Source organism: Takifugu rubripes, chromosome 19 (genome assembly GCF_901000725.2).
Source record: "Takifugu rubripes chromosome 19, fTakRub1.2, whole genome shotgun sequence".
NCBI lineage: Eukaryota > Metazoa > Chordata > Actinopteri > Tetraodontiformes > Tetraodontidae > Takifugu > Takifugu rubripes.
Window position 1 is genome coordinate 14412361 of NC_042303.1, and position 19066 is coordinate 14431426.

Below are 19066 nucleotides of genomic sequence, written 5' to 3' on the forward strand. Positions count from 1 at the left end.
AGGAGGATGAATACAGGCACCTTGTGAAGAGTTTTGTTAGGTGGAGCAGGGAGAACCTTCTGCAGCTCAACATGACCAAGACGAAGGAGATGGTGGTGGACTTCAGAAAAAGCAAGTCCCCTCCCTCCCCAGTCTGCATTAGTGGGAAAGATGTGGAAATAGTCCCATCTTATAGGTTCCTGGGTGTTTAGCTGGACAATAAACTGGAGTGGTCCACAAACACCGATGCTGTCTACAAGAAGGCCATGAGCAGACTCTACTTCTCAGGAGACTCAGGTCCTTCAGTGTTTGCAGCAGGATGCTCCACATGTTCTATCAGTCTGTCATGACTAGCACCATCTTCTTTGCTGTAGTGTGCTGGGGAGCAGGCATTAATGCTAAGGATGCCAACAGATTTAACAAACTCATTAAAAAGGCAGAGTCTGTTGTTGGATTTAAACTTGCAAACTTGGACGAGGTGCTGAGGGACAGGATGGTGTTGAAACTGCGGACAATCATGGACAGTCCCTCCCTGTAATGTTAATGTTGTAATTTTATTTCTATTTTATTCTATATTTATGTATATATGCTTATAATATGTATATAATATATTATGTATATATTCTATATATATATGCTTATAATATATGCTGTATAAATGCTTATAACGTTCTAATCTTATTTGTATTTATTTATTCTGTTTCTATACTTTGTATAGGTTGCTGCGACAATTCAATTTCCCTACGGGGATGAATAAAGTACATCTTAATCTTAATCTTTAATGTTAATTGGCTGTGGTGAACCATCTTGGTGAAAATCTAAGAAGTGACAATTACGTGTCCTGATGTCAAAGTTCAAGTGCTTCGCTCCCGCTCGGCTCTGGTCGCTTTTCATGTTGCCAATTAAAACTAGCGGCTGGTGGACAGATGGAGTCAAGCAAGCGTCATCTCTCATGTCATCATCATCCGTTATCATCCAACTTTCATTTAGGCTCACATGAAAGAGCAAAAATAACCCCAGAGACACAGCTGATCAAAGTCATCAGCTGTGTCTGATTTTCTTTATGTGCTTCATTAACACAAAGTTAAGTTGGAGATGTGTCCTTCTGCTAACATGAAAGATCAGAAAGTTTGGAATCGATGGCTGGACGAGGCTGCGCATGTAGATTAGAATTTGGGCCAAAGTGGCTGTGAACTACAAAACAATGTCCTAAAATAACACAAGGGTTTTAATGTGGATAGTTTGCCTTCATTGTCCTCAGTGAAAGAAAGAAATCCGATTAAGGATCATTTCTATGAAAGAGTCCAAAAGATTTAATTACCAGAGGTGCCTCCTGGTAATAAGAGTTACACAATTAAGTCACAAAGTTAATGAATTTAATGAAGATCGGTGGGAAACAACGGAAGCTGTGCAGACATTCAGGATGAAGCTAATCTGGTCTCATCCTTCGATGTCAGCTGTGGCAGACGACAGCACATGCTGGGGTCTGTAACACAGACGGATGAGGAGAAGGAAACGCATGAGATGAGTTGGAGATTAAAGAAGGCAAAAAGAAATCAGGCGCCGACATGAAACCAATAATGATGCGCGGCAGCGTGCACAGTGCCAGCCAGAGACATCCTCCCCTCTAAAGTTCAGCGCTACGGGATGCCTCCAAACAGACTCATCCTTCTTTGTTTGCAGCACAGTAACTGCTGGGTGATGTGGCAAATAACCACCATCATCAACACGAGCCGCATATTTAAACAGCGTCATCAGCAACAATTGCCTGGGAATTGAGTGTCTGGCTGTAATACGGCAGCCTGATTGATGCTAGTTTCCCATCGTTCAAATCCCTGAAATTGAGGAAACTATTTCCATTTCAAACTAAATGTTAATCCGGCTCTAACTGCAAAAATAAAGTTTTATGAGGGAGCATCTACACTTTTTTAGATGGCCCATTTATTTGGACCTGCTGCAGGATTCCTAATTTTACACTAATCCGAAGAGCAAACTGGCTGCACAGGTTGAAAGGCTCATTTCATATTCTGGAAGTGCCTGAATCAACCTGTGTAAGTTCTGCTTAGCTCAAGTCGCCACCAGGCAAAAACCCCATTTCTGCTCTGAGAGTCAGATCAAGATTTCATGTAGAATGATTTCATCTGTTTTTGGGACTCTTGGGAACGTGCAGATAAGGAGGATAAAGCCACTGTAGATTTCTTGCCTCAAGGCACTTCGACAAGGTCCCAGCTGGTCTAAACTAACACTTTTGACTTTACTGCAGGGGGCGTGGAGAAGATAGGAAGTGCTCTGGGTCTGAAGTCTGAGCTTTTTTCTGTGAAGATAAAAAGGCCCATCTACAGCGGCTGGACAAATTGTCCCTGCATGACCAGTTCTGTGCTGGTGGAAGACGAATGTCTGGAACTATTAAAATGGGAGCGCCATTTACATGACTTTTCCTCATCACCACATTTGAAACAAGCAGCTAATTTCATCACATATTGTGACACACACGCTGGTTAGTATATAGGCACCAGTACGACAAGATTACGTAACACCGAAGGCTGCATTATGATCAAAGCCTATTGGCTCTGAGCTTTGAAGAACAAAGTTTAAGAGTCTCTTCTGGAACTCAGCCATCCCCTTCTTGGCCCATCATCATTTCCTGAGAATTTCAATAAGATCCATTCATAAATCTTCGTTGAGTTTAGACAGACACAAACAAACCCCAGCTGTCACACAACCTCCTCGGTGGAGGCGATAAGAAAGCACGCGTGGTTTAATAACAGTTTTACACCCTGGGAAGCATTACAGCGAGCCAAAGATATAATCATTTGTTCAGCGATGCGGGAACGTTCCTGTCCCATTGTAATCGTTATTGATGCTGTATACATTGGATGCATGCATAATTTGACAGAAATGTAGGCGAAGCGCTGTGTTGCATATATGCAGTACCTCTTCTGGCCCCTTCCTCGTCCCTCCTCTCCATCAGCAGGTAGCGAGGACTCTCGGGGAGGAAGGGCAGGACACACAGCTGCAGGACTGCTGGAAATGCCAGGAATGCAAACAAGTAGTTCCACCTAGATTCCTACAGTAAAAACACATTAGAAATATATGTTGGGAATGGGATTCCAACAGTTACCGTATTGAGTTCATTCAACACATAAGGTGCATGCGGGCGTAATAAGACTGAAGCCCAGTGATGCAATTTCTGCTGCAAATAAGCAATAGCAGCCTTTAAGACTGTAATTGTACATTATAGCCATGGGAAATGCAAATGATGAATGTGTGGAATATTACTTGAATTATTAAACTGTCCCCTTTGTGGTCATTACAAAAGTAGAGAGAAGGACCCATCTTGGGCCAGAGCTGTCATATAAGCTAACAGTGAAGATATGCCATTTGATGGATGAGGTTTCGATGCTGCTGATCTTTCAGAGGGCTGCAGGGAAGGGGGGGGGTCCATGAGGGACAGGATGCTTTGGAACACTGAGCAAAGCTGCAGGAACAGTGGGATGTTTATCTGAACCCCACACAAATAACCACTTGTGCAATGGACACAAATGAATTCAATTAATATGTTGGTTCCATTTTATTATCAGTGGAGAAACATTCAATAGCTGCGATTTTCAAGGAGCTGTTAAAATCTGGATAGCAACGGGTCAGAATGGACTGATTATCAGTGGGTTACAGTTAGAGAACACAGACGCCTCCAGAATTATTACCAAATATAACATAAAAAAATACAATACAATACATTTTGTGGAATTTGTTCTTATTTCCTAACTTTGGGATATAATGTGGAAGCTGAACATTACAAGACTGGAAGTAATAATCAGCATATAATAAGAGGCCATTAACACTGGCAGGGAAGCAATTAAGGTTGTAATCAAAACCAATCAGATCAAAGTACAGCATGATGCCCATAATAGCATAAAACTGAATTCTTCTGAATTGAATTAAAGTGAATTTATTTTACTTTTCTGCTGTAATGCATATTCGTAAAATTCTGTGATAATAACGTGTCTCCTGAGCGGATCTATGTGAAGATAAGATGTGAGAGATGCAGTATGTGTTCTATACAGCTCTTTAAATGTGGATGAGTGTTTTCACCAGAGATGAAAACAGATAAAGGCTCAGCACGTACAGTTCTCTCTGAGCCTGAGGGGAAAGGTGAGCGCAACCACGAACCGCAACTCTTTTTCTGACAGGCAATTGGGATTCGTTCTGATCGCATAATAGCGCTCTGTTTAGAAAGCTAATAAAGAAACTGGAGTTAGAGGTCAAAAAGAGCATGAGATGGATAGTTAGGAGCCCAAACCAATGTCAGTGGAGAATAAAGGGTTTAAATAAACATTTTACTATTATTAGAATTGCTCGCCAGAGCTGTTGGAAAATATGTAGAAAAAGAGAAAGAAAGAGAAAGAACGAAAGAAAGTAAGTTCCTTTTTAAACAGATTCATCTGCTGTTGGTGACGTTAAACATTTTTATGATCCGTCTGCGTTAAAGTGCTGATTGTTTCATACTTTCTGCTAAGCCTGATTGATTTCATGCACAAATAGATGTATTGATTAAATGTAGACATCTTAAAGTGCTTGCGTGTGATTCTAAAGCGGCCCTTTTTCCCCCCACGAGGCATTTCCCTGTGGACCTATAGGGATCCACAGGCAGAGCACGCTGTGTAGCATCGTTCCCTCCGACTGCTTTATCCCCAGTGACACATAAATCACAGCTCAGAAAGCTGCGCCGTGACCCCAGAGTTACACTTGTTTACAGAAAACTAGAAAGCGTCACTGCCGCATACGGAGATCTTCGCCTTTTCCCGCTCTCAATTACGTCCTCGGAAAACATGGCGGCGTATCACTCATCCTGTCATTGCATGGAAATAGCTGCGAGGGGAAACTCGCCTTTTGTTGTCTGGATCTAAGAGAGGGGAAACAATGCGGTGGGTGCCACAAAGCCACGGAAATGTCAGCCATTTGGTGGGCTGGTGTCAGCTACAAAACTAAAAAAGATTTGTCCCTTTTTATAAAAGTGAACTAGCTTAATTTCTGCTACTACTATTAATTGCAAATCTTAACTTCCACAGTGAGTGACGCTCTGAAATCGACTGTCCGCTGTTGTCAGGTGGATAATGGGCGATGCATCACAGGGGGCATGAACACGGAGGTGGAAAAATAACCGTTAGCTGATTTGAAGTGGGAATAAAGTGGCATAAGACACCCTTTGTTCAAATTAGCTGTCACTTCCAACTCTTTATTTGTCGCCTCGGCAGCCCAATACTCGTGTCTCAGCTGGAACATTGGCTTAACGGTTCTCTAAATGATGCGTGTAAACTCGATCACACATAACGGCGCTCAAAACCCTCAATTTTCATAAACCTCATTGGTATAAGTCTCACATCAGCAGCCCTTAAGCCACTGGAACCCTCGATGGGCTGTGAGGCACCAGGATCTGAAAGATCATCCTGATCATCAGGATCATCCTCCTGCCTGGAGCTGCCTCTAATGAATGTCACCTCCTCTGGGAGCTGCTATTTAGGAGACTCTTTCAGAAAAGAGAAATCTGACAATCCCTTCACCCCCCACTGAATGTTAAAGCGGCACAGTTTCAGGAAACTTTCCAATTTATGACCGATTCACTTTTCCCAGGATGGTAAAAGCTGGGCGTTTTCCAGGACCAAGAGAATTCAAATTGTGCAATCATGAAGAGTCTGATAAAACTACACCTTTACCTCCTGTTATTTTTGAACCAGAGTCATATAAACAGACTTGTGCCCCTCTCACGTGTGCCGACTCAAACACTGATGTGCATTCATTTGCACACTAGGTACAGCCGTTCACACGTGAGCGTTCAAGCCTTTTGCGAGTTAGGTCGATCTAAATTTGTAGCAGGACTTGGCTTGAATAAAGCTGCTGCTGTTCTCTTTGTACAGCAGAGATCAATGTAATGACCAGCATATCTGACTCTCTTTCTATGCTAATAATGGCCTTTTATGTTGCAGTAGACTTTGTTTCTGCTGTGTGTCATTAGCGCCTAATACCCCCCCCCCCCCCCCCCCAAGTCTTGTTCTCCTTCACCTTCGGCTCCTCCCCCTTCACTTTGTCTCCTCTCTCACCTGTGGCAAATTTTTCTTGTATGACCGCATCTCACTCTCCCTCACCTGTGCTTCGTTATTTCAGCCCTTCTAAGTAAACATCACCGTTTAATTAGCCGAGCTAAAACCTCACCGTCTTCTTTGCTTGTTGTGAAGCATCCCCAGACGCCCCCGCCGGCGTGTAATTGGTGAACGCCGACCAGGAGGGACGTCAAGGTGGCATTGATTTCTGACTCGAGAAACAATTCCGACCGACTCACGTGTGGGTAAAGGCCAGATTGGCTGTTGATGTGCCTTTTGCTGTTCACACTACGGTGGATAATTCAGATCTGTGCCACATTAAGGAAGGATGGGGGGGCGGTTAGATTCATGTCAGCTGGGCTTGAGACATCAGCAGCATCTCATCCTTCACCATCCTTCAGCATCTCATCTCCCCCCCCCCCCCCCCCCCCACACACACACACACACACAATCTCTTGTCCATTTACACAACCTTCCTGCGCCTGCAGGACACACAATGCAGATAAAGGCCACCGGCTGAAACCTCGCCGCTGCACGCCGTTTTCTGATGAGTCCAGCATCTCTTGAGAGATCTGCGTCACACCAGCTAATTCCTGTTCACACCGAAACGGCGGAACAAACACGTCCCTAGTGGGGGGATGTCAGTGGCCAGGCGGGAAGGTGAAAGTCATTTTCATTTGTCAAAGCTTATCACCATTTTACACCCCTCAAAAAGTGACACCATGGTTCTGATGAAAGGAACCTTGTTAAAGGCTCATCAGGAAAAACGAACGTCAGATAAGCATCTTTGGTGACCTTGTGGGGGGAGCTGTCTTCCCTGGAAAGCATCAGGCGGGTGAGAATCTATAAATGCAATATTTATAAATGCGCTCGCGTACGTGGGATGAATTTGTGGATGTGGTGAAACCGTCCTTATGCATAAAAAACGAGCACCTGTTTGCTCGGAGCTCCGACACAATGCCCATGTGTAAATGTTAGCATAAATAAGAAGCAGCAGGGAATCGAAGAGGGGAGTTTGGCATGAGCCTTCAAAAGTAGAAGAAAAGGGAAAGAACGTGCAACTCAACATACCACCGACTATATTAGAAATGATCAAATGTGTTAACTAAAGAAATATGTAGGATATCTGTAAAAGATTCGTGGGTTACTGCAAAGTTTATACGTGGGTGTCTTTAGGAATCTCACAGCTACCGCTGCAGAATAATGTGTGTTCAAACAAGAACCCCTCGCCGTTATAACACAGAATAGAAAGTCAGACTAGGCAACATTTATTGACATTCACTGTAAAATAAAATCTTACTGACCTGACCCAGCAGCTCCGGCAGACCCAGCACTTGTCCTGTGAACACTCCCAAGCAGATGAGGATGGAGTTGAACTGGCCGATGGAGCCTCTGATGTGCCTCGGAGTAATCTCCCCCAGGTACATGGGAAGCACGCTGAGAGCTATACCTATGAGGAGGAGCAAGGCTTTAAAGATGGGTGACCCTGTTCATCTGAGAACGGTCTTCCAGTGTGGAATAACAGCTGGGTTATTGTGTTGCAATTCACTTTTTTGTTGTGTTAGGCATAGAGAAGATGGAGAATCAAGGCCGAATTGTTGTCCTGATTGTTTTGGGCCCAATGTGGCAGAAATCCATATCTGACTCCCAAACAGGTTTCTGCATCACAGTGGTTAATGAGGGCCGCAGCACAGGGGACAGGCCTGGAGATGATATCCAGAGTTTGGATCTCTGTCAGCTGCCATAGAGTCTGACCTCAAAGGAAGGTCTGACTATGGAGACCAGAGCTGGAGGAAAATGGAGACCCCGTGACATCAAAGCAGCCTCATTATCGGGGAGGGTTGGATTTTAGCTAAATTACCCAGATTATTGTGAGCTGCTGATGTTAAAAGGAGATTTTATGGTTATGGGGGTACAACAGCCCAGGCAGTTAGCAGGCTGGCTAATGGAGAGACCGTTCGCTTGTTAAGCTGACTGAGAAGAAAGTGGGAGAGTGGCTGCTTCTAGCTTAGAAAATAAACCACAGAGAGCAGATTCAGTCTTCCTTCATGGGAAACTGGGTGAAGGAAGGTCCCTGAAGCGCTTGGGCAATTAAATTCCCCCCTGTTGGAGTGATGCCTCTCTGTCTAATCTCTGAGCTGCCACCTTGTGAGCTCAGTTTGGACTTTTCTGCCACTTGCCTGAATAGCAGAAAAAATAGATTGTGGACTTCCTACTCAGAAAAAAGTCAGACTGCTGGATCTGTACTGATCAGCTCACACCGGCAAACCTTTTGTGGACAGCGCACGACCACAGAAAGGAAAGGAAGCAAAATACACAGGCCGAAGGATGTGGAGGCGATGCGTCAAAGGGAAAGACAGTTATATAGAGAGTTATATTGGGCTTCCCCCCAAACCTTCTTAACATAAAAATAAAACAACACTCAACATCCCTGTTCTATATGTCCAGCTTGTTTTTTTTCATTGTTCTGCGGGTGTTCTCCATCTGCTGCCTCCCATTAGCTCAGTTCCATGTGAATGCAGCACCAGACATGAGCCTTAAATCACTCCATTCTATAATGCACCATATGTAATGGTCCTATTTCAAGCGCTGAGCGTGGGGTTCTGAACCCAAACCATTGTACAAATAACAAGATTGCCCCGTTTTGAATCATGGGTCCAGACATTCCAACGTTAACACAAATCACTGGGCTGCATTTATACCAGCATGTTACATTAGCAGTGGAAAAAGGGGCGTTTTTATCGCTCATGCTTTCACGTGTGTTCCATAATGGTCATCATTATCTGTAATGGAATGGAGGTGTATTGATGCTCACACAGCAAGCAACCAGCCCATGATGGCGGCACCATTAATGAAGATGTGGTTGTGATGCAGCGTGTTCTCTGCATTTACTCCAACGCATCTACTAGTTCAGGTGTGTAATGGCAACTCTGCAGAAATGTTAGATTGTCACCGATTGTATCTCCCTTCCCTCTGCAGATCAATATCTAGACATGAACATGTTGCTGAATGAGTACTGACAGCCAAAACGAGCACTTGGGCGTCCCTATTGTAACATCTCCAGCCTAATGAATGAAACACTTACCAGAATCCACTCCGATTATGAAGCGGCCAATGATGAGCATCTCAAAAGACTTCGCCGTCTCCCCCAGGGACATCAGCAGAGCGGCTATTACTGCAAAACTGTTATTGACCAGCAAGGTTCCTCTTCTGTGGGGATGAAGACGATACGGAAAAGAAACTCACTTGTAAGCGACAATTTTGGCACTGACCCAACAGTAAATAAATATTTTAAAAAAAACATTAACGGTTGCCCACACAGATTGGACAAAGGTCACATGATCAGCGTCAGTTTGTAGTCTTGCTTTTCCATCAGGACACGTGGAAGAGGATAGTTTTGTCCTCGTTTCCTCGTGCGCGCCTGCACTTTTTGAGATATTCGGTTTTTCCGTAGCAAAAACACAGCAAATCCCTCCAAAATGAGTCCAGCCTCGGCTGTCAGGATTCATCCCCAGCAGATTGGCCCACCGCAGCCCTCTGAGTCGCAGGGAGAGGCTGCGGGATGGATGAATTTGTGGGTTTCATTTTCTAAAGTAGTGGACAGGGCCAGTGAAACCATTCACACCTGTTCTTTTCTCACTCCTGGTGTCAGTCAGAGCAACCCTAATCTTTTCATTCCAGCCCCCCACCACGTGAGATTTTCCCGTTATTTTTTTTGGCTGATTCACGGACACGTCGAGACTTAACCTTGAGACAAAAGCAAAATGAAAGACCAAAATAGAGGAATGAAAGTCATTATTCAACCACCAGGCAGGGACTTATAAACTCTGGGTGTCCCTGCTGTGAGACAATCGGCTTCTTTTGGTTCCCACAGCAGGAAAGGCGAGAAAAATAATAAGCCTCACAAGAGCAGCCCACAGATATGCTCCCAATTCAAGTTTAAATGATTAGAAATTCATCGTCACACTTTTAGAATGTGGGTATTAATGATTGTCTGTATAAAATAATAAAGAATCACCGGTGATTCAAAGCACAGGAGCCGTTCCACGGCGCTTTGATGTTTTGTTGCCAGATTAACCGATTTTCAGGATACTGAAGGAAAATGGAGATAATTGGGAGGGGAAAAGATGACAATTTCTGCCAATAATTATATAAGAAGAAGCATTTTATTTCATAAAACAATATTTTCCACATCTTTGCTTTCATTTCTGAAAAAGATTTATTTTATATTTTAAAGCAGCAGAATACGGTTGAACTGAAGAAAGAAAAACAATTAAAGAAATAAAATCAAGCCATTCAAGCAAACAATTTGAAAACTTCTGGTATAAAACTACAGTATTCATTATGAATGATACTTCGCTGATACTTATTTACTCGTTTTAGAGGAGAGACGAGTCTCTGCTGATATAATTATACAAAATAACGATTTAAGGTCGTTGACCCCAACTTTACCAGCGTTTACTTGAAATCATCAAAATAACGATCTGCTCATAGAAAAGGAAGCTGATGAATATGTGTGAATGGTCAAAGGGCAGCGAGAAGCGCGTTTCTTTAAAAACTTCAGCCCGCTGCAGCGTTTCCAGCCTGCATTAATAAAGGCGGCCTCGGAGTCGACGCTGTATGAATAGTGAGAGTGTCACCTTAGTGCACCTTATTCCCTCATATTGGTTTCCTCATAAATAAGCAACTCAAGTTGATTTTGTTGCTTTTGACCCGATTTAATCTGTTGTAGAAGGATGATCCGAGGTTCACTGAAGTCATCATAATCGTTCAAGAGCAACCATCTAAATTCGCTCCTCCCTGGGGGATGAGGAGGCGTTAGACGGTTTTTAGACAGTCACCTTCTAACAGATCTAATCTGAACTACTGTCTCCAACATCTTTCTTTGAGGCATTTAGAACTTTTTAAAACTTTACTGCTCAACTTTTAATGAACCGGACCTTCCCCGCACGTCCTCGTCCGCTTGAATATTCAACAGCTCTCAGTTTCAACCTTTCCCACACGCGGGGCAAAGACGACCAGCTGGCCGACGGACGTCGTGTGGCCGACACGGAGCAACACGTCTCAGCCTAATCAACAGACAGAGGATCACCACTTAAGATCCTGGAGGTGAATGTAAAGGTTATCTGAAAGGACTCGATGGGGGAGGGGGGTGTCTTCAGAGTCGTTCAGGCCTCAGAGACAGTCCAATTGTATAAGATAATAGAGTCTTCTGAACTCTACAGCATGACGGAGAGAAAATCTGGCCTGTATCTGAAAAAAGTTAGCACTCTGCAGGAAGACGAGATCTCGGAGAGGAGATTGTTCCAACTTCTGCTGCCGTAACAATTATATAAAAGAATTTGTTCCATTTATAGTGATATAACTTTCTGCAGATGCGTTTCCTAAAATGCTGAACTTTAGTTTAACAGTTCAGCGAACGCTCCCGCTGAACTTCTGTTGCTACATCCCTTTAAAACCTCTGCGACAGGTCCCTGATCTGCTGGGCGCTGCCGGTGACAGCCTGTTTTGTAGGTACGGTATGCCCAGACATGTCGCGCTTATCCACGCTGACGTTATTCGGAGCGATAACGACACGGTCGGTTCCCCAAGTTGGTGCGTTTATCAGCTGATCTCTGGTGAAAATGTGTCAATATTGTGAAACTTTTGTAGTTTAGATAAAACTCTTCAGAGACTCTGACGCCGCCGCTGCCACAGTTCTGGGGGGGGGGGGGGTGAAAGTGGAAAATGAGTGTTCCTGACTGACGATGAACGACCTTACCTTCCCAGCACTCTGATAATGTAAGAGACTGACAGCGCTCCACAGAGGCCCCCGATGGCAAATATGGACACTGTGATGGACCAGAGCAAAGTGACGGTCTCCGCGGCGACAGGCTCATTGTACCTGTCAATCCAGGTCTGATTGTAAAAGGCTTTGATGTACTGTAGGAACAGAAACAGACACCTTTCCAATCAATTATCATCTCAATTCACCTTTATTTAAGACGGAAAATAGTCCCTTTTCAATGGTAAGAAAGCTAGTTTCAGTGTGTTAGTTTTAGTCACATGACTCAGCTTTTATATCAACTTTCAGAACCTTGGAAATGACATTAAGTGTTAAGAACATAAAGTATGAACAGAATGTTCCACCTGTGAGGCCACGTCAAACAGGTAACGGTTACCAGGCGTCATCGTAAGCACAAAGTGAGTCTGCAATCAGCTGCCTGATATTTCTGCATGTACTGAGGCTGCATTCACACGTGAACTGCAGTCTGAATTTCGAGGTTAAAATACAAATTCAGAAGAAAAATAACATGTTTTGCAAGTGGTTAATGTTGCAAACACTTTGCATCGCTGCACGGTAACCAAGAATAAAGTATTCCAATAGCTTAAGTCAACCTCCTTATCCACAATTACCGAAAGAAATTAAACAAAGTTCAGTCCAAAAAAATTAAAAATCTAATTTTCATTCAGAAGGCGCAGATTCCCCGAGGCAGGATATGATAAGCCTGTGTGCACATCATAATCAACGATTAAAATAATAATTAGTCGAGTATTGATTTTGCCACCAAGGAGCTAAATCAAATACGAGCAGTCCACACCGTAATGGAATTAAATTTACTGAACGACATCTATAACATACGCAATAAGACGCGGCGTTGCCGCGGTGATGGAGATAGAAGATGAAGATACGCCTCATTAGATAGTTTTCCTGTGTCTGCATCTTCTTCTTTCCTGTCAGTAAGAAAGTAACAAAGCTCCGTTTTGGTAAGTCCACTGGGCCTGGCCTCCATCCCGCCTGCTCTCCACTGACCCTGATCTCCAACATCTGTCGCTGACCATTCATCCGTGCACTCTGCTCGCTCCTCCATCAGCTGTTTGTTCACAAACCCATTACTTTTTCCCCATTGTCCCTCTGACAGTGGTTCACGAGTGGTTCAGCAAACAAGAAAACAGTCTGGGACGGACGCTCTCACCAGCTCTGACTATTTTTTGGTCTCCAACTGGACACACGGAGGTTTTTCCGTGACTGATTTTGTCTTCTGCAGATTCAGGTTGGATCTAATCTCCTCACTCTGTATTAATGTAAAGAGTTATGTTTCCACAGGGGAACTATTTCTTTACCATTTTTTATTTTTTGCTTTTACAAAGCAGGGGTCTCCGCTCGTCTTTCTATTTTGTTTCTATTTGGTTTGTGCCAGTATGGCGACGTTGCTGGAAACATGGAGGAGAGGTTTCCATTCGAGAGGCTGAAGACGACAGAGCGATTCGTGCGACGAGGGATACTGAATTATACCATATTTCTCTATTTACCTCAAATACAGTCTGCACCATGAGCACAAACTACGGGGTTCTTTGGTGAGGCTGGTTTGAAACCATTTACATGAAGAACCAACAATTGTTGCAAGGACTCACGGTTGCGGGTGCGTTGACCACCGAAAGGTTGTAGCCGTAGATGAAGGATGAGCCAAGGGCGCCGAAGAAGGCAGCGCTCAAGAGACAGGCTGTAATTGGCTGCTGCAAGAAAGAAAGCAACAAAGCATGAGCACATCCATCCAAGCACATTTATTAGGTCTCCTCCAACCAGTGGGAGGCAAAAAAGTGCCAGTTATTTAACTGTTGGCAGGTAAATTAGGCGGTGGGTGGTCAATACAGTAAATCATTTAACAATACATTTGAGCATTAGAACATGGTGCTGACTTGTAAAACAAGATGATTATTTTATTGAAAACTGCATGCAAATTACGCCTGTTCGCTTGGATATTGGCCCAAGGACCCAAGTGTTTGCAGCACGGGAGTTGAGTCACCCAGGACCTCTCACACTTTGTCCTCATATATAATTATGTGATGAAAATACCTAATTTGGTCTTTGACCAGCAGTCTGGTCCCATGAGGTTTTTGTTGACAACGCTGGCAACAGGTGAATTAGAAGCACACCTACGTTAGGGGAAGCGCACTCGAATCGCGAGACAGTTACGAACGTGTCATGAGAGACAGGTGTGCGGCGCGTAGTAGTGCACACTGGGAAATGTAGTGCAGCCATAGGGAATTCCTATCACGAATAGCGAAGAGAGAAATGGAACGGGACAGGGTAGGATGACTTCATGAGAACTCCAGGTAGGCTGTAAAAAGTCCCGGTAAGCCAGAAGCTAACCACTTCAGGCAATAATGTCTCCAGCCAGTTAACTGGTTGGTGTCATCAGAGGAATAGTGAGCGGTTCCAGGTTCTTCTAACTAAAAAAAACAACAACAAATAACGTATACTCGTACCTTCTGTTTCTTCTGCGTCTTGCTCATCTTGTTTTCTTCCAAACCTTTCTGTTCCATGTCACAGATCCAGCGCCCCTATAGAAGGACATATAGGAATAACAAAAGCCAGATGTCACAACAGCGAGGAAAAGGAATATTACAAGAATCATCTGCTTTGAGGAAGTGAAACTGGGTCATTGGCTGACAGGCCAGAAAAGATGGAAGCATGGGTGTAATCGTGTCCAGATGCAGCCTAAACATGACCCTTTATTTATTCTAATAAAGATTCAATTCAATGATGCATCAATGAGGCGTTTAAACATTCGGTCATGTGAGAACACGGGGGGGGGGGGTTAATCAAAAGAAACAGCTGTGATATTCCTCGTATTACCTGGTGGCGCTCACAGGTGGGGTGGGCGTGGCTTGTCCCTGACCACACACCGTTAAATACAACAAAATTAGTGGGAATGCTTCTAAAAGCATATAGCAAGTGCATCGTCCTAAACATCCTTTTTATTTAGACCACGTAAGCTTGTGAAAAGGTTGCATTTAAATATATAATTTTTGATGGAATAGGAGTTTGTTAAGTAGATTTAAGTGTCGCCAGAACATCAAAATTCATCATAAGTGAGACGTTTTAAGGCCAGTGAGTAATTTTTTCGTGGTATTAATGAGTACGGCTCCTTGAACTGCAGAAAAAGGACCGCGCCCATCGCAATAACCCCCCTTGCTGATCCTTGCAGGGTCTTTGTCAAAAAGACATGTGGAAATTGTGCGACACTTGGTGGTGATTCGGTATAATTCCACTAGCAAAGGCAGGAATTCATTACAGGATGGAAATCCCATTAAACTGACTGTAGCGGCAGCAGATGCGCTGATTTCAGATGACATTTTGCAGAGGAACTGATAAACTTCACTGAAGCAACACTGAAAAGATGCTGACACTCGGTTTTGGTTTTTGGAATTGCAACACTTGTAGTTTTTCCTTCATAATCCATGTAAACTACACCAGTCTATTCCATGTATATGAGTAAAAACGGGTTCACAGTGAGGGTGACATCAAGGAAAATCTGCCCTCCTGCTCAGAGAAGTCTGCACACTAAAGGAGCATTCCTTCAATTTATCAAGAGTCTCGGCAGGTTCTTACCTCTTACGGCCGTCAGCAGACAATGAAAGGCAGCGCGAGAGGTGAGCAAGAAAAACTTTAGCAGGGAGACATGATAACACTGGGGTGGGGGGAATCATTAACTCTGACATGCCTCTCGAAGCCGTTCACATGTCCCTGGAATCAGAGGTCAGCTGTGCTGCAGGCCAAAATAAACAGGGTTTTTAAAAAAAATTTCCATATGGTTAAATAACGTTTTGAGTGATCAAACAGAACCTCCCAACTGGTGTATTGTCAACATCATTTGCTTGTTTTGCACATACTGTATATGAGGTCTAAGCACATATGTGACTTTGGATCTCATATATGTGCATAAGAAGCACTCACTCATTTAGTTTCACCCATTCAAGTCTTTAAGCAATGTGGTTCAATTCAAGCTGCAAAACAGCTTAAACAAAAGCTGAAGGATATTTGTGCAGGAGGGTGTGTGAATAAATGAAAAATAACTCTGATGAAAGGGAAAACTACAGCTAGGCTGAATTAATTCGCTCCAAATGATGTTCTTCAAAAAGCAAATTAACAGCATCTGCACTTTGAGACAGTGAACCGCGTTTAAATCCAAAAAGCCAAATCAAATACTGAGATGAAACAAAGTTCTCAAATGCTTTCGATCTAAAACATTTCCAAGTAGAGTGTTGTTTAATTATTACCCGGTGAATTGAATTATGCTGTTAGTGAGCCAGAGTTTAATTTTGCGGTTATTGCAGGCTGAGGACAAGGTGCATTTGAGTGGCACCAATACAGTTCCACCCTCATTGATTCATCACTTCCTACAACATGTATTAATTCATGTGTCTGTCCAGCAGCAGCAGAAGTAGCACAGCAGCACAGCAGCAGAGTAGCAGCAGAAGTAGCAGAGCAGCACAGCAGCAGAGTAGCAGCAGAAGTAGCAGAGCAGCACAGCAGCAGAGTAGCAGCAGAAGTAGCAGAGCAGCACAGCAGCATAGTAGCAGAGCAGCACAGCAGCAGAGCAGCAGCAGAAGTAGCACAGCAGCAGAGTAGCAGCAGAAGTAGCAGAGCAGCACAGCAGCATAGTAGCAGAGCAGCACAGCAGCAGAGTAGCAGAGCAGCAGCAGAAGTAGCACAGCAGCACAGCAGCAGAGTAGCAGCAGAAGTAGCACAGCAGCACAGCAGCATAGTAGCAGAGCAGCACAGCAGCAGAGTAGCAGAGCAGCAGCAGAAGTAGCAGCAGAGCAGCAGCAGAAGTAGCACAGCAACACAGCAGAGTAGCAGAGCAGCAGCAGCAGCAGAGCAGCAGCACAGCATAGTAGCAGAGCAGCAGCAGAAGTAGCACAGCAACACAGCAGAGTAGCAGAGCAGCACAGCAGCAGAGTAGCAGAGCAGCAGCAGAAGTAGCAGCAGAGCAGCAGCAGAAGTAGCACAGCAACACAGCAGAGTAGCAGAGCAGCAGCAGCAGCAGCACAGCATAGTAGCAGAGCAGCAGCAGAAATAGCACAGCAACACAGCAGAGTAGCAGAGCAGCAGCAGCAGCAGAGCAGCAGAGCAGCAGCACAGCATAGTAGCAGAGCAGCAGCAGAAGTAGCAGAGCAGCAGCAGAAGTAGCACAGCAGCACAGCAGAGTAGCAGAGCAGCAGCAGAGCAGCAGCAGCACAGCATAGTAGCAGAGCAGCAGCAGAAGTAGCACAGCAGCACAGCAGAGTAGCAGAGCAGCAGCAGCAGAGCAGCAGCAGCAGAGCAGCAGCCGCACAGCATAGTAGCAGAGCAGCAGCATAAGTAGCAGAGCAGCAGCAGCGGCAGAGCAGCAGCAGAAGTAGCACAGCAGCACAGCAGCAGAGTAGCAGAGCAGCACAGCAGCAGAGTAGCACAGCAGCACAGCAGCAGAGTAGCAGAGCAGCACAGCTGCAGAGCAGCAGCAGAAGTAGCAGCAGAGCAGCAGCAGCAGAGTAGCAGAGCAGCACAGCAGCAGAGTAGCAGAGCAGCACAGCTGCAGAGCAGCAGCAGAAGTAGCAGCAGAGCAGCAGCAGCAGAGTAGCAGAGCAGCACACAGCAGAGTAGCAGAGCAGCACAGCTGCAGAGCAGCAGCAGAAGTAGCAGCAGAGCAGCAGCAGCAGAGTAGCAGAGCAGCACACAGCAGAGTAGCAGAGCAGCACAGCTGCAGAGCAGCAGCAGAAGTAGCAGCAGAGCAGCAGCAGCAGAGTAGCACAGCAGCACACAGCAGAGTAGCAGAGCAGCACAGCTGCAGAGCAGCAGAGTAGCAGAGCAGCACAGCAGCAGCAGAAGTAGCACAGCAGCACAGCAGCAGAGTAGCAGAGCAGCAGAGCAGCACAGCAGCGGCAGCGCTGATATAAAGCCCAACAGAAATGTCATGTTTTTACCTTGAGTTGTGCGCGACACATTGTTACAGGGTGAAAGCAGAAAAGTTCTTCTGTCAGGAGTCATTTCTCAGTTCTTCACCTTTGCAGCAAAATTCTGCTACATTCTTGAGGAACGCCGTCACGCCTCATGACCAAAGTCCAGAATCCCCACCCCCATGAGAGTGCCGTCTTTTACCACGGAGACTCTAGCCCACGAGCACGAACACCAAACACGAGAAAAGTACTTTTCTGCCACTGGAGATATTTCTTACACTTTGGCTGCTTTTTGCCTCACATTAAAATAACAACTTGCTGCCTAGAAGAAACATTTATTCCCAATGTGTGATGCAATAAAAGCACCATGAATGTGGTAATTAGAGGACACAGATCAGACTCTATCAAATGGGATGTATGGAAAAATAGGCACGCTTAGCTTGTGTAAATTCAGGTTTGATAATGTGGATTTAGGTCAAAACTGCAGCCTTCTAATAACCATCGCCCCCCCCAAAAAAAAAAATTAATTCCTCATTTAATTCTGATGAACTGTAACAACACAGTTGGGTCAACGTCTCTTTGTGTTGCTGGTTCTTTAGCTACTGGAATCTCACATACTGAGAAATTGGGCAACCTTTACTGATACAGCAGTCAGCTTTTTGGAAACTTGCCATGTCCGTACTGTTATTTACACACAAGGGTGAGCTGCAGGAAGTGGTTGCGGTAATCAATGTTTCCTGAGTAGCAGGGGAAATAATCTGTCCACATGCTCGTTATAGGGCTCCATGTGAACATTTGAGGGTTTGGCAGCTTGCTCAAAGGTACTACGGCAGTGCTCTGAAGGTGTCTCGACCTCTCGCCTGGTTACCAGAGCACCTCCCACCTTTCAACCCAGGGTCTCTTCTACAATTTTAACAAAATTAACCCTCATTTAACCCAAATCTGAGATCACAATAGGATGAGATCAACGGTGACTCTGTAGCCCCGAACATTTAGCACAGACAAATGTCAATGCCTGAAAAGTAGATTAGTTCTAAGCTTGTAGAGTCACTGCGTAATCCACAGAATATTTTCAGTGGCTTTCTGACAGGGGTCACCGGGGGAGAGGCAGGAATACACCCTGGACAGGTCACCGTCAATCACAGGACACACACCATCCACTCACACACTCACAATGAGGGGCTCTAGTGTCATCATAAACCCATTATTAACATCTTGAATCTGACACTTACCAGAGCTCCCAGGAGGACTGCTCCTCAAATTCATGCTTCAGAGTCCAAACCCAG

General features: G+C 44.7%; 1 protein-coding gene and 1 long non-coding RNA gene across 5 annotated transcripts in view; one reads left to right on the top strand and one right to left on the bottom strand.

Moving 5' to 3' along the window:
- The window catches only part of slc2a9l2 (solute carrier family 2 member 9, like 2), a 49404-nt gene extending 31472 nt beyond the window's left edge, over positions 1-17932 (bottom strand). The window contains exons 1-8 of one of the 4 annotated variants that reach the window (XM_011614183.2): positions 17808-17925; positions 15454-15610; positions 14328-14402; positions 13473-13574; positions 11839-11999; positions 9163-9287; positions 7382-7527; positions 2914-3046 (exon numbers count right to left, since the gene is read on the bottom strand). In XM_011614183.2, the coding sequence (XP_011612485.1) occupies positions 2914-3046; positions 7382-7527; positions 9163-9287; positions 11839-11999; positions 13473-13574; positions 14328-14384 (724 nt within the window). In that variant the 5' untranslated portion in view covers positions 14385-14402; positions 15454-15610; positions 17808-17925. Of the gene's footprint in view, positions 1-2913; positions 3047-7381; positions 7528-9162; positions 9288-11838; positions 12000-13472; positions 13575-14327; positions 14403-14467; positions 14556-14697; positions 14818-15453; positions 15611-17807 lie in introns of those variants that run through there. The other 3 variants (XM_029826949.1, XM_029826950.1, XM_003973587.3) reach the window with 3 other exon arrangements.
- On the top strand, positions 13921-14613 carry LOC105417867 (uncharacterized). Its single transcript, XR_965340.2, has 2 exons — positions 13921-14174; positions 14392-14613. It is a non-coding gene; the product is annotated as an uncharacterized lncRNA (long non-coding RNA).
- Positions 17933-19066: the final 1134 nt, after the last annotated feature.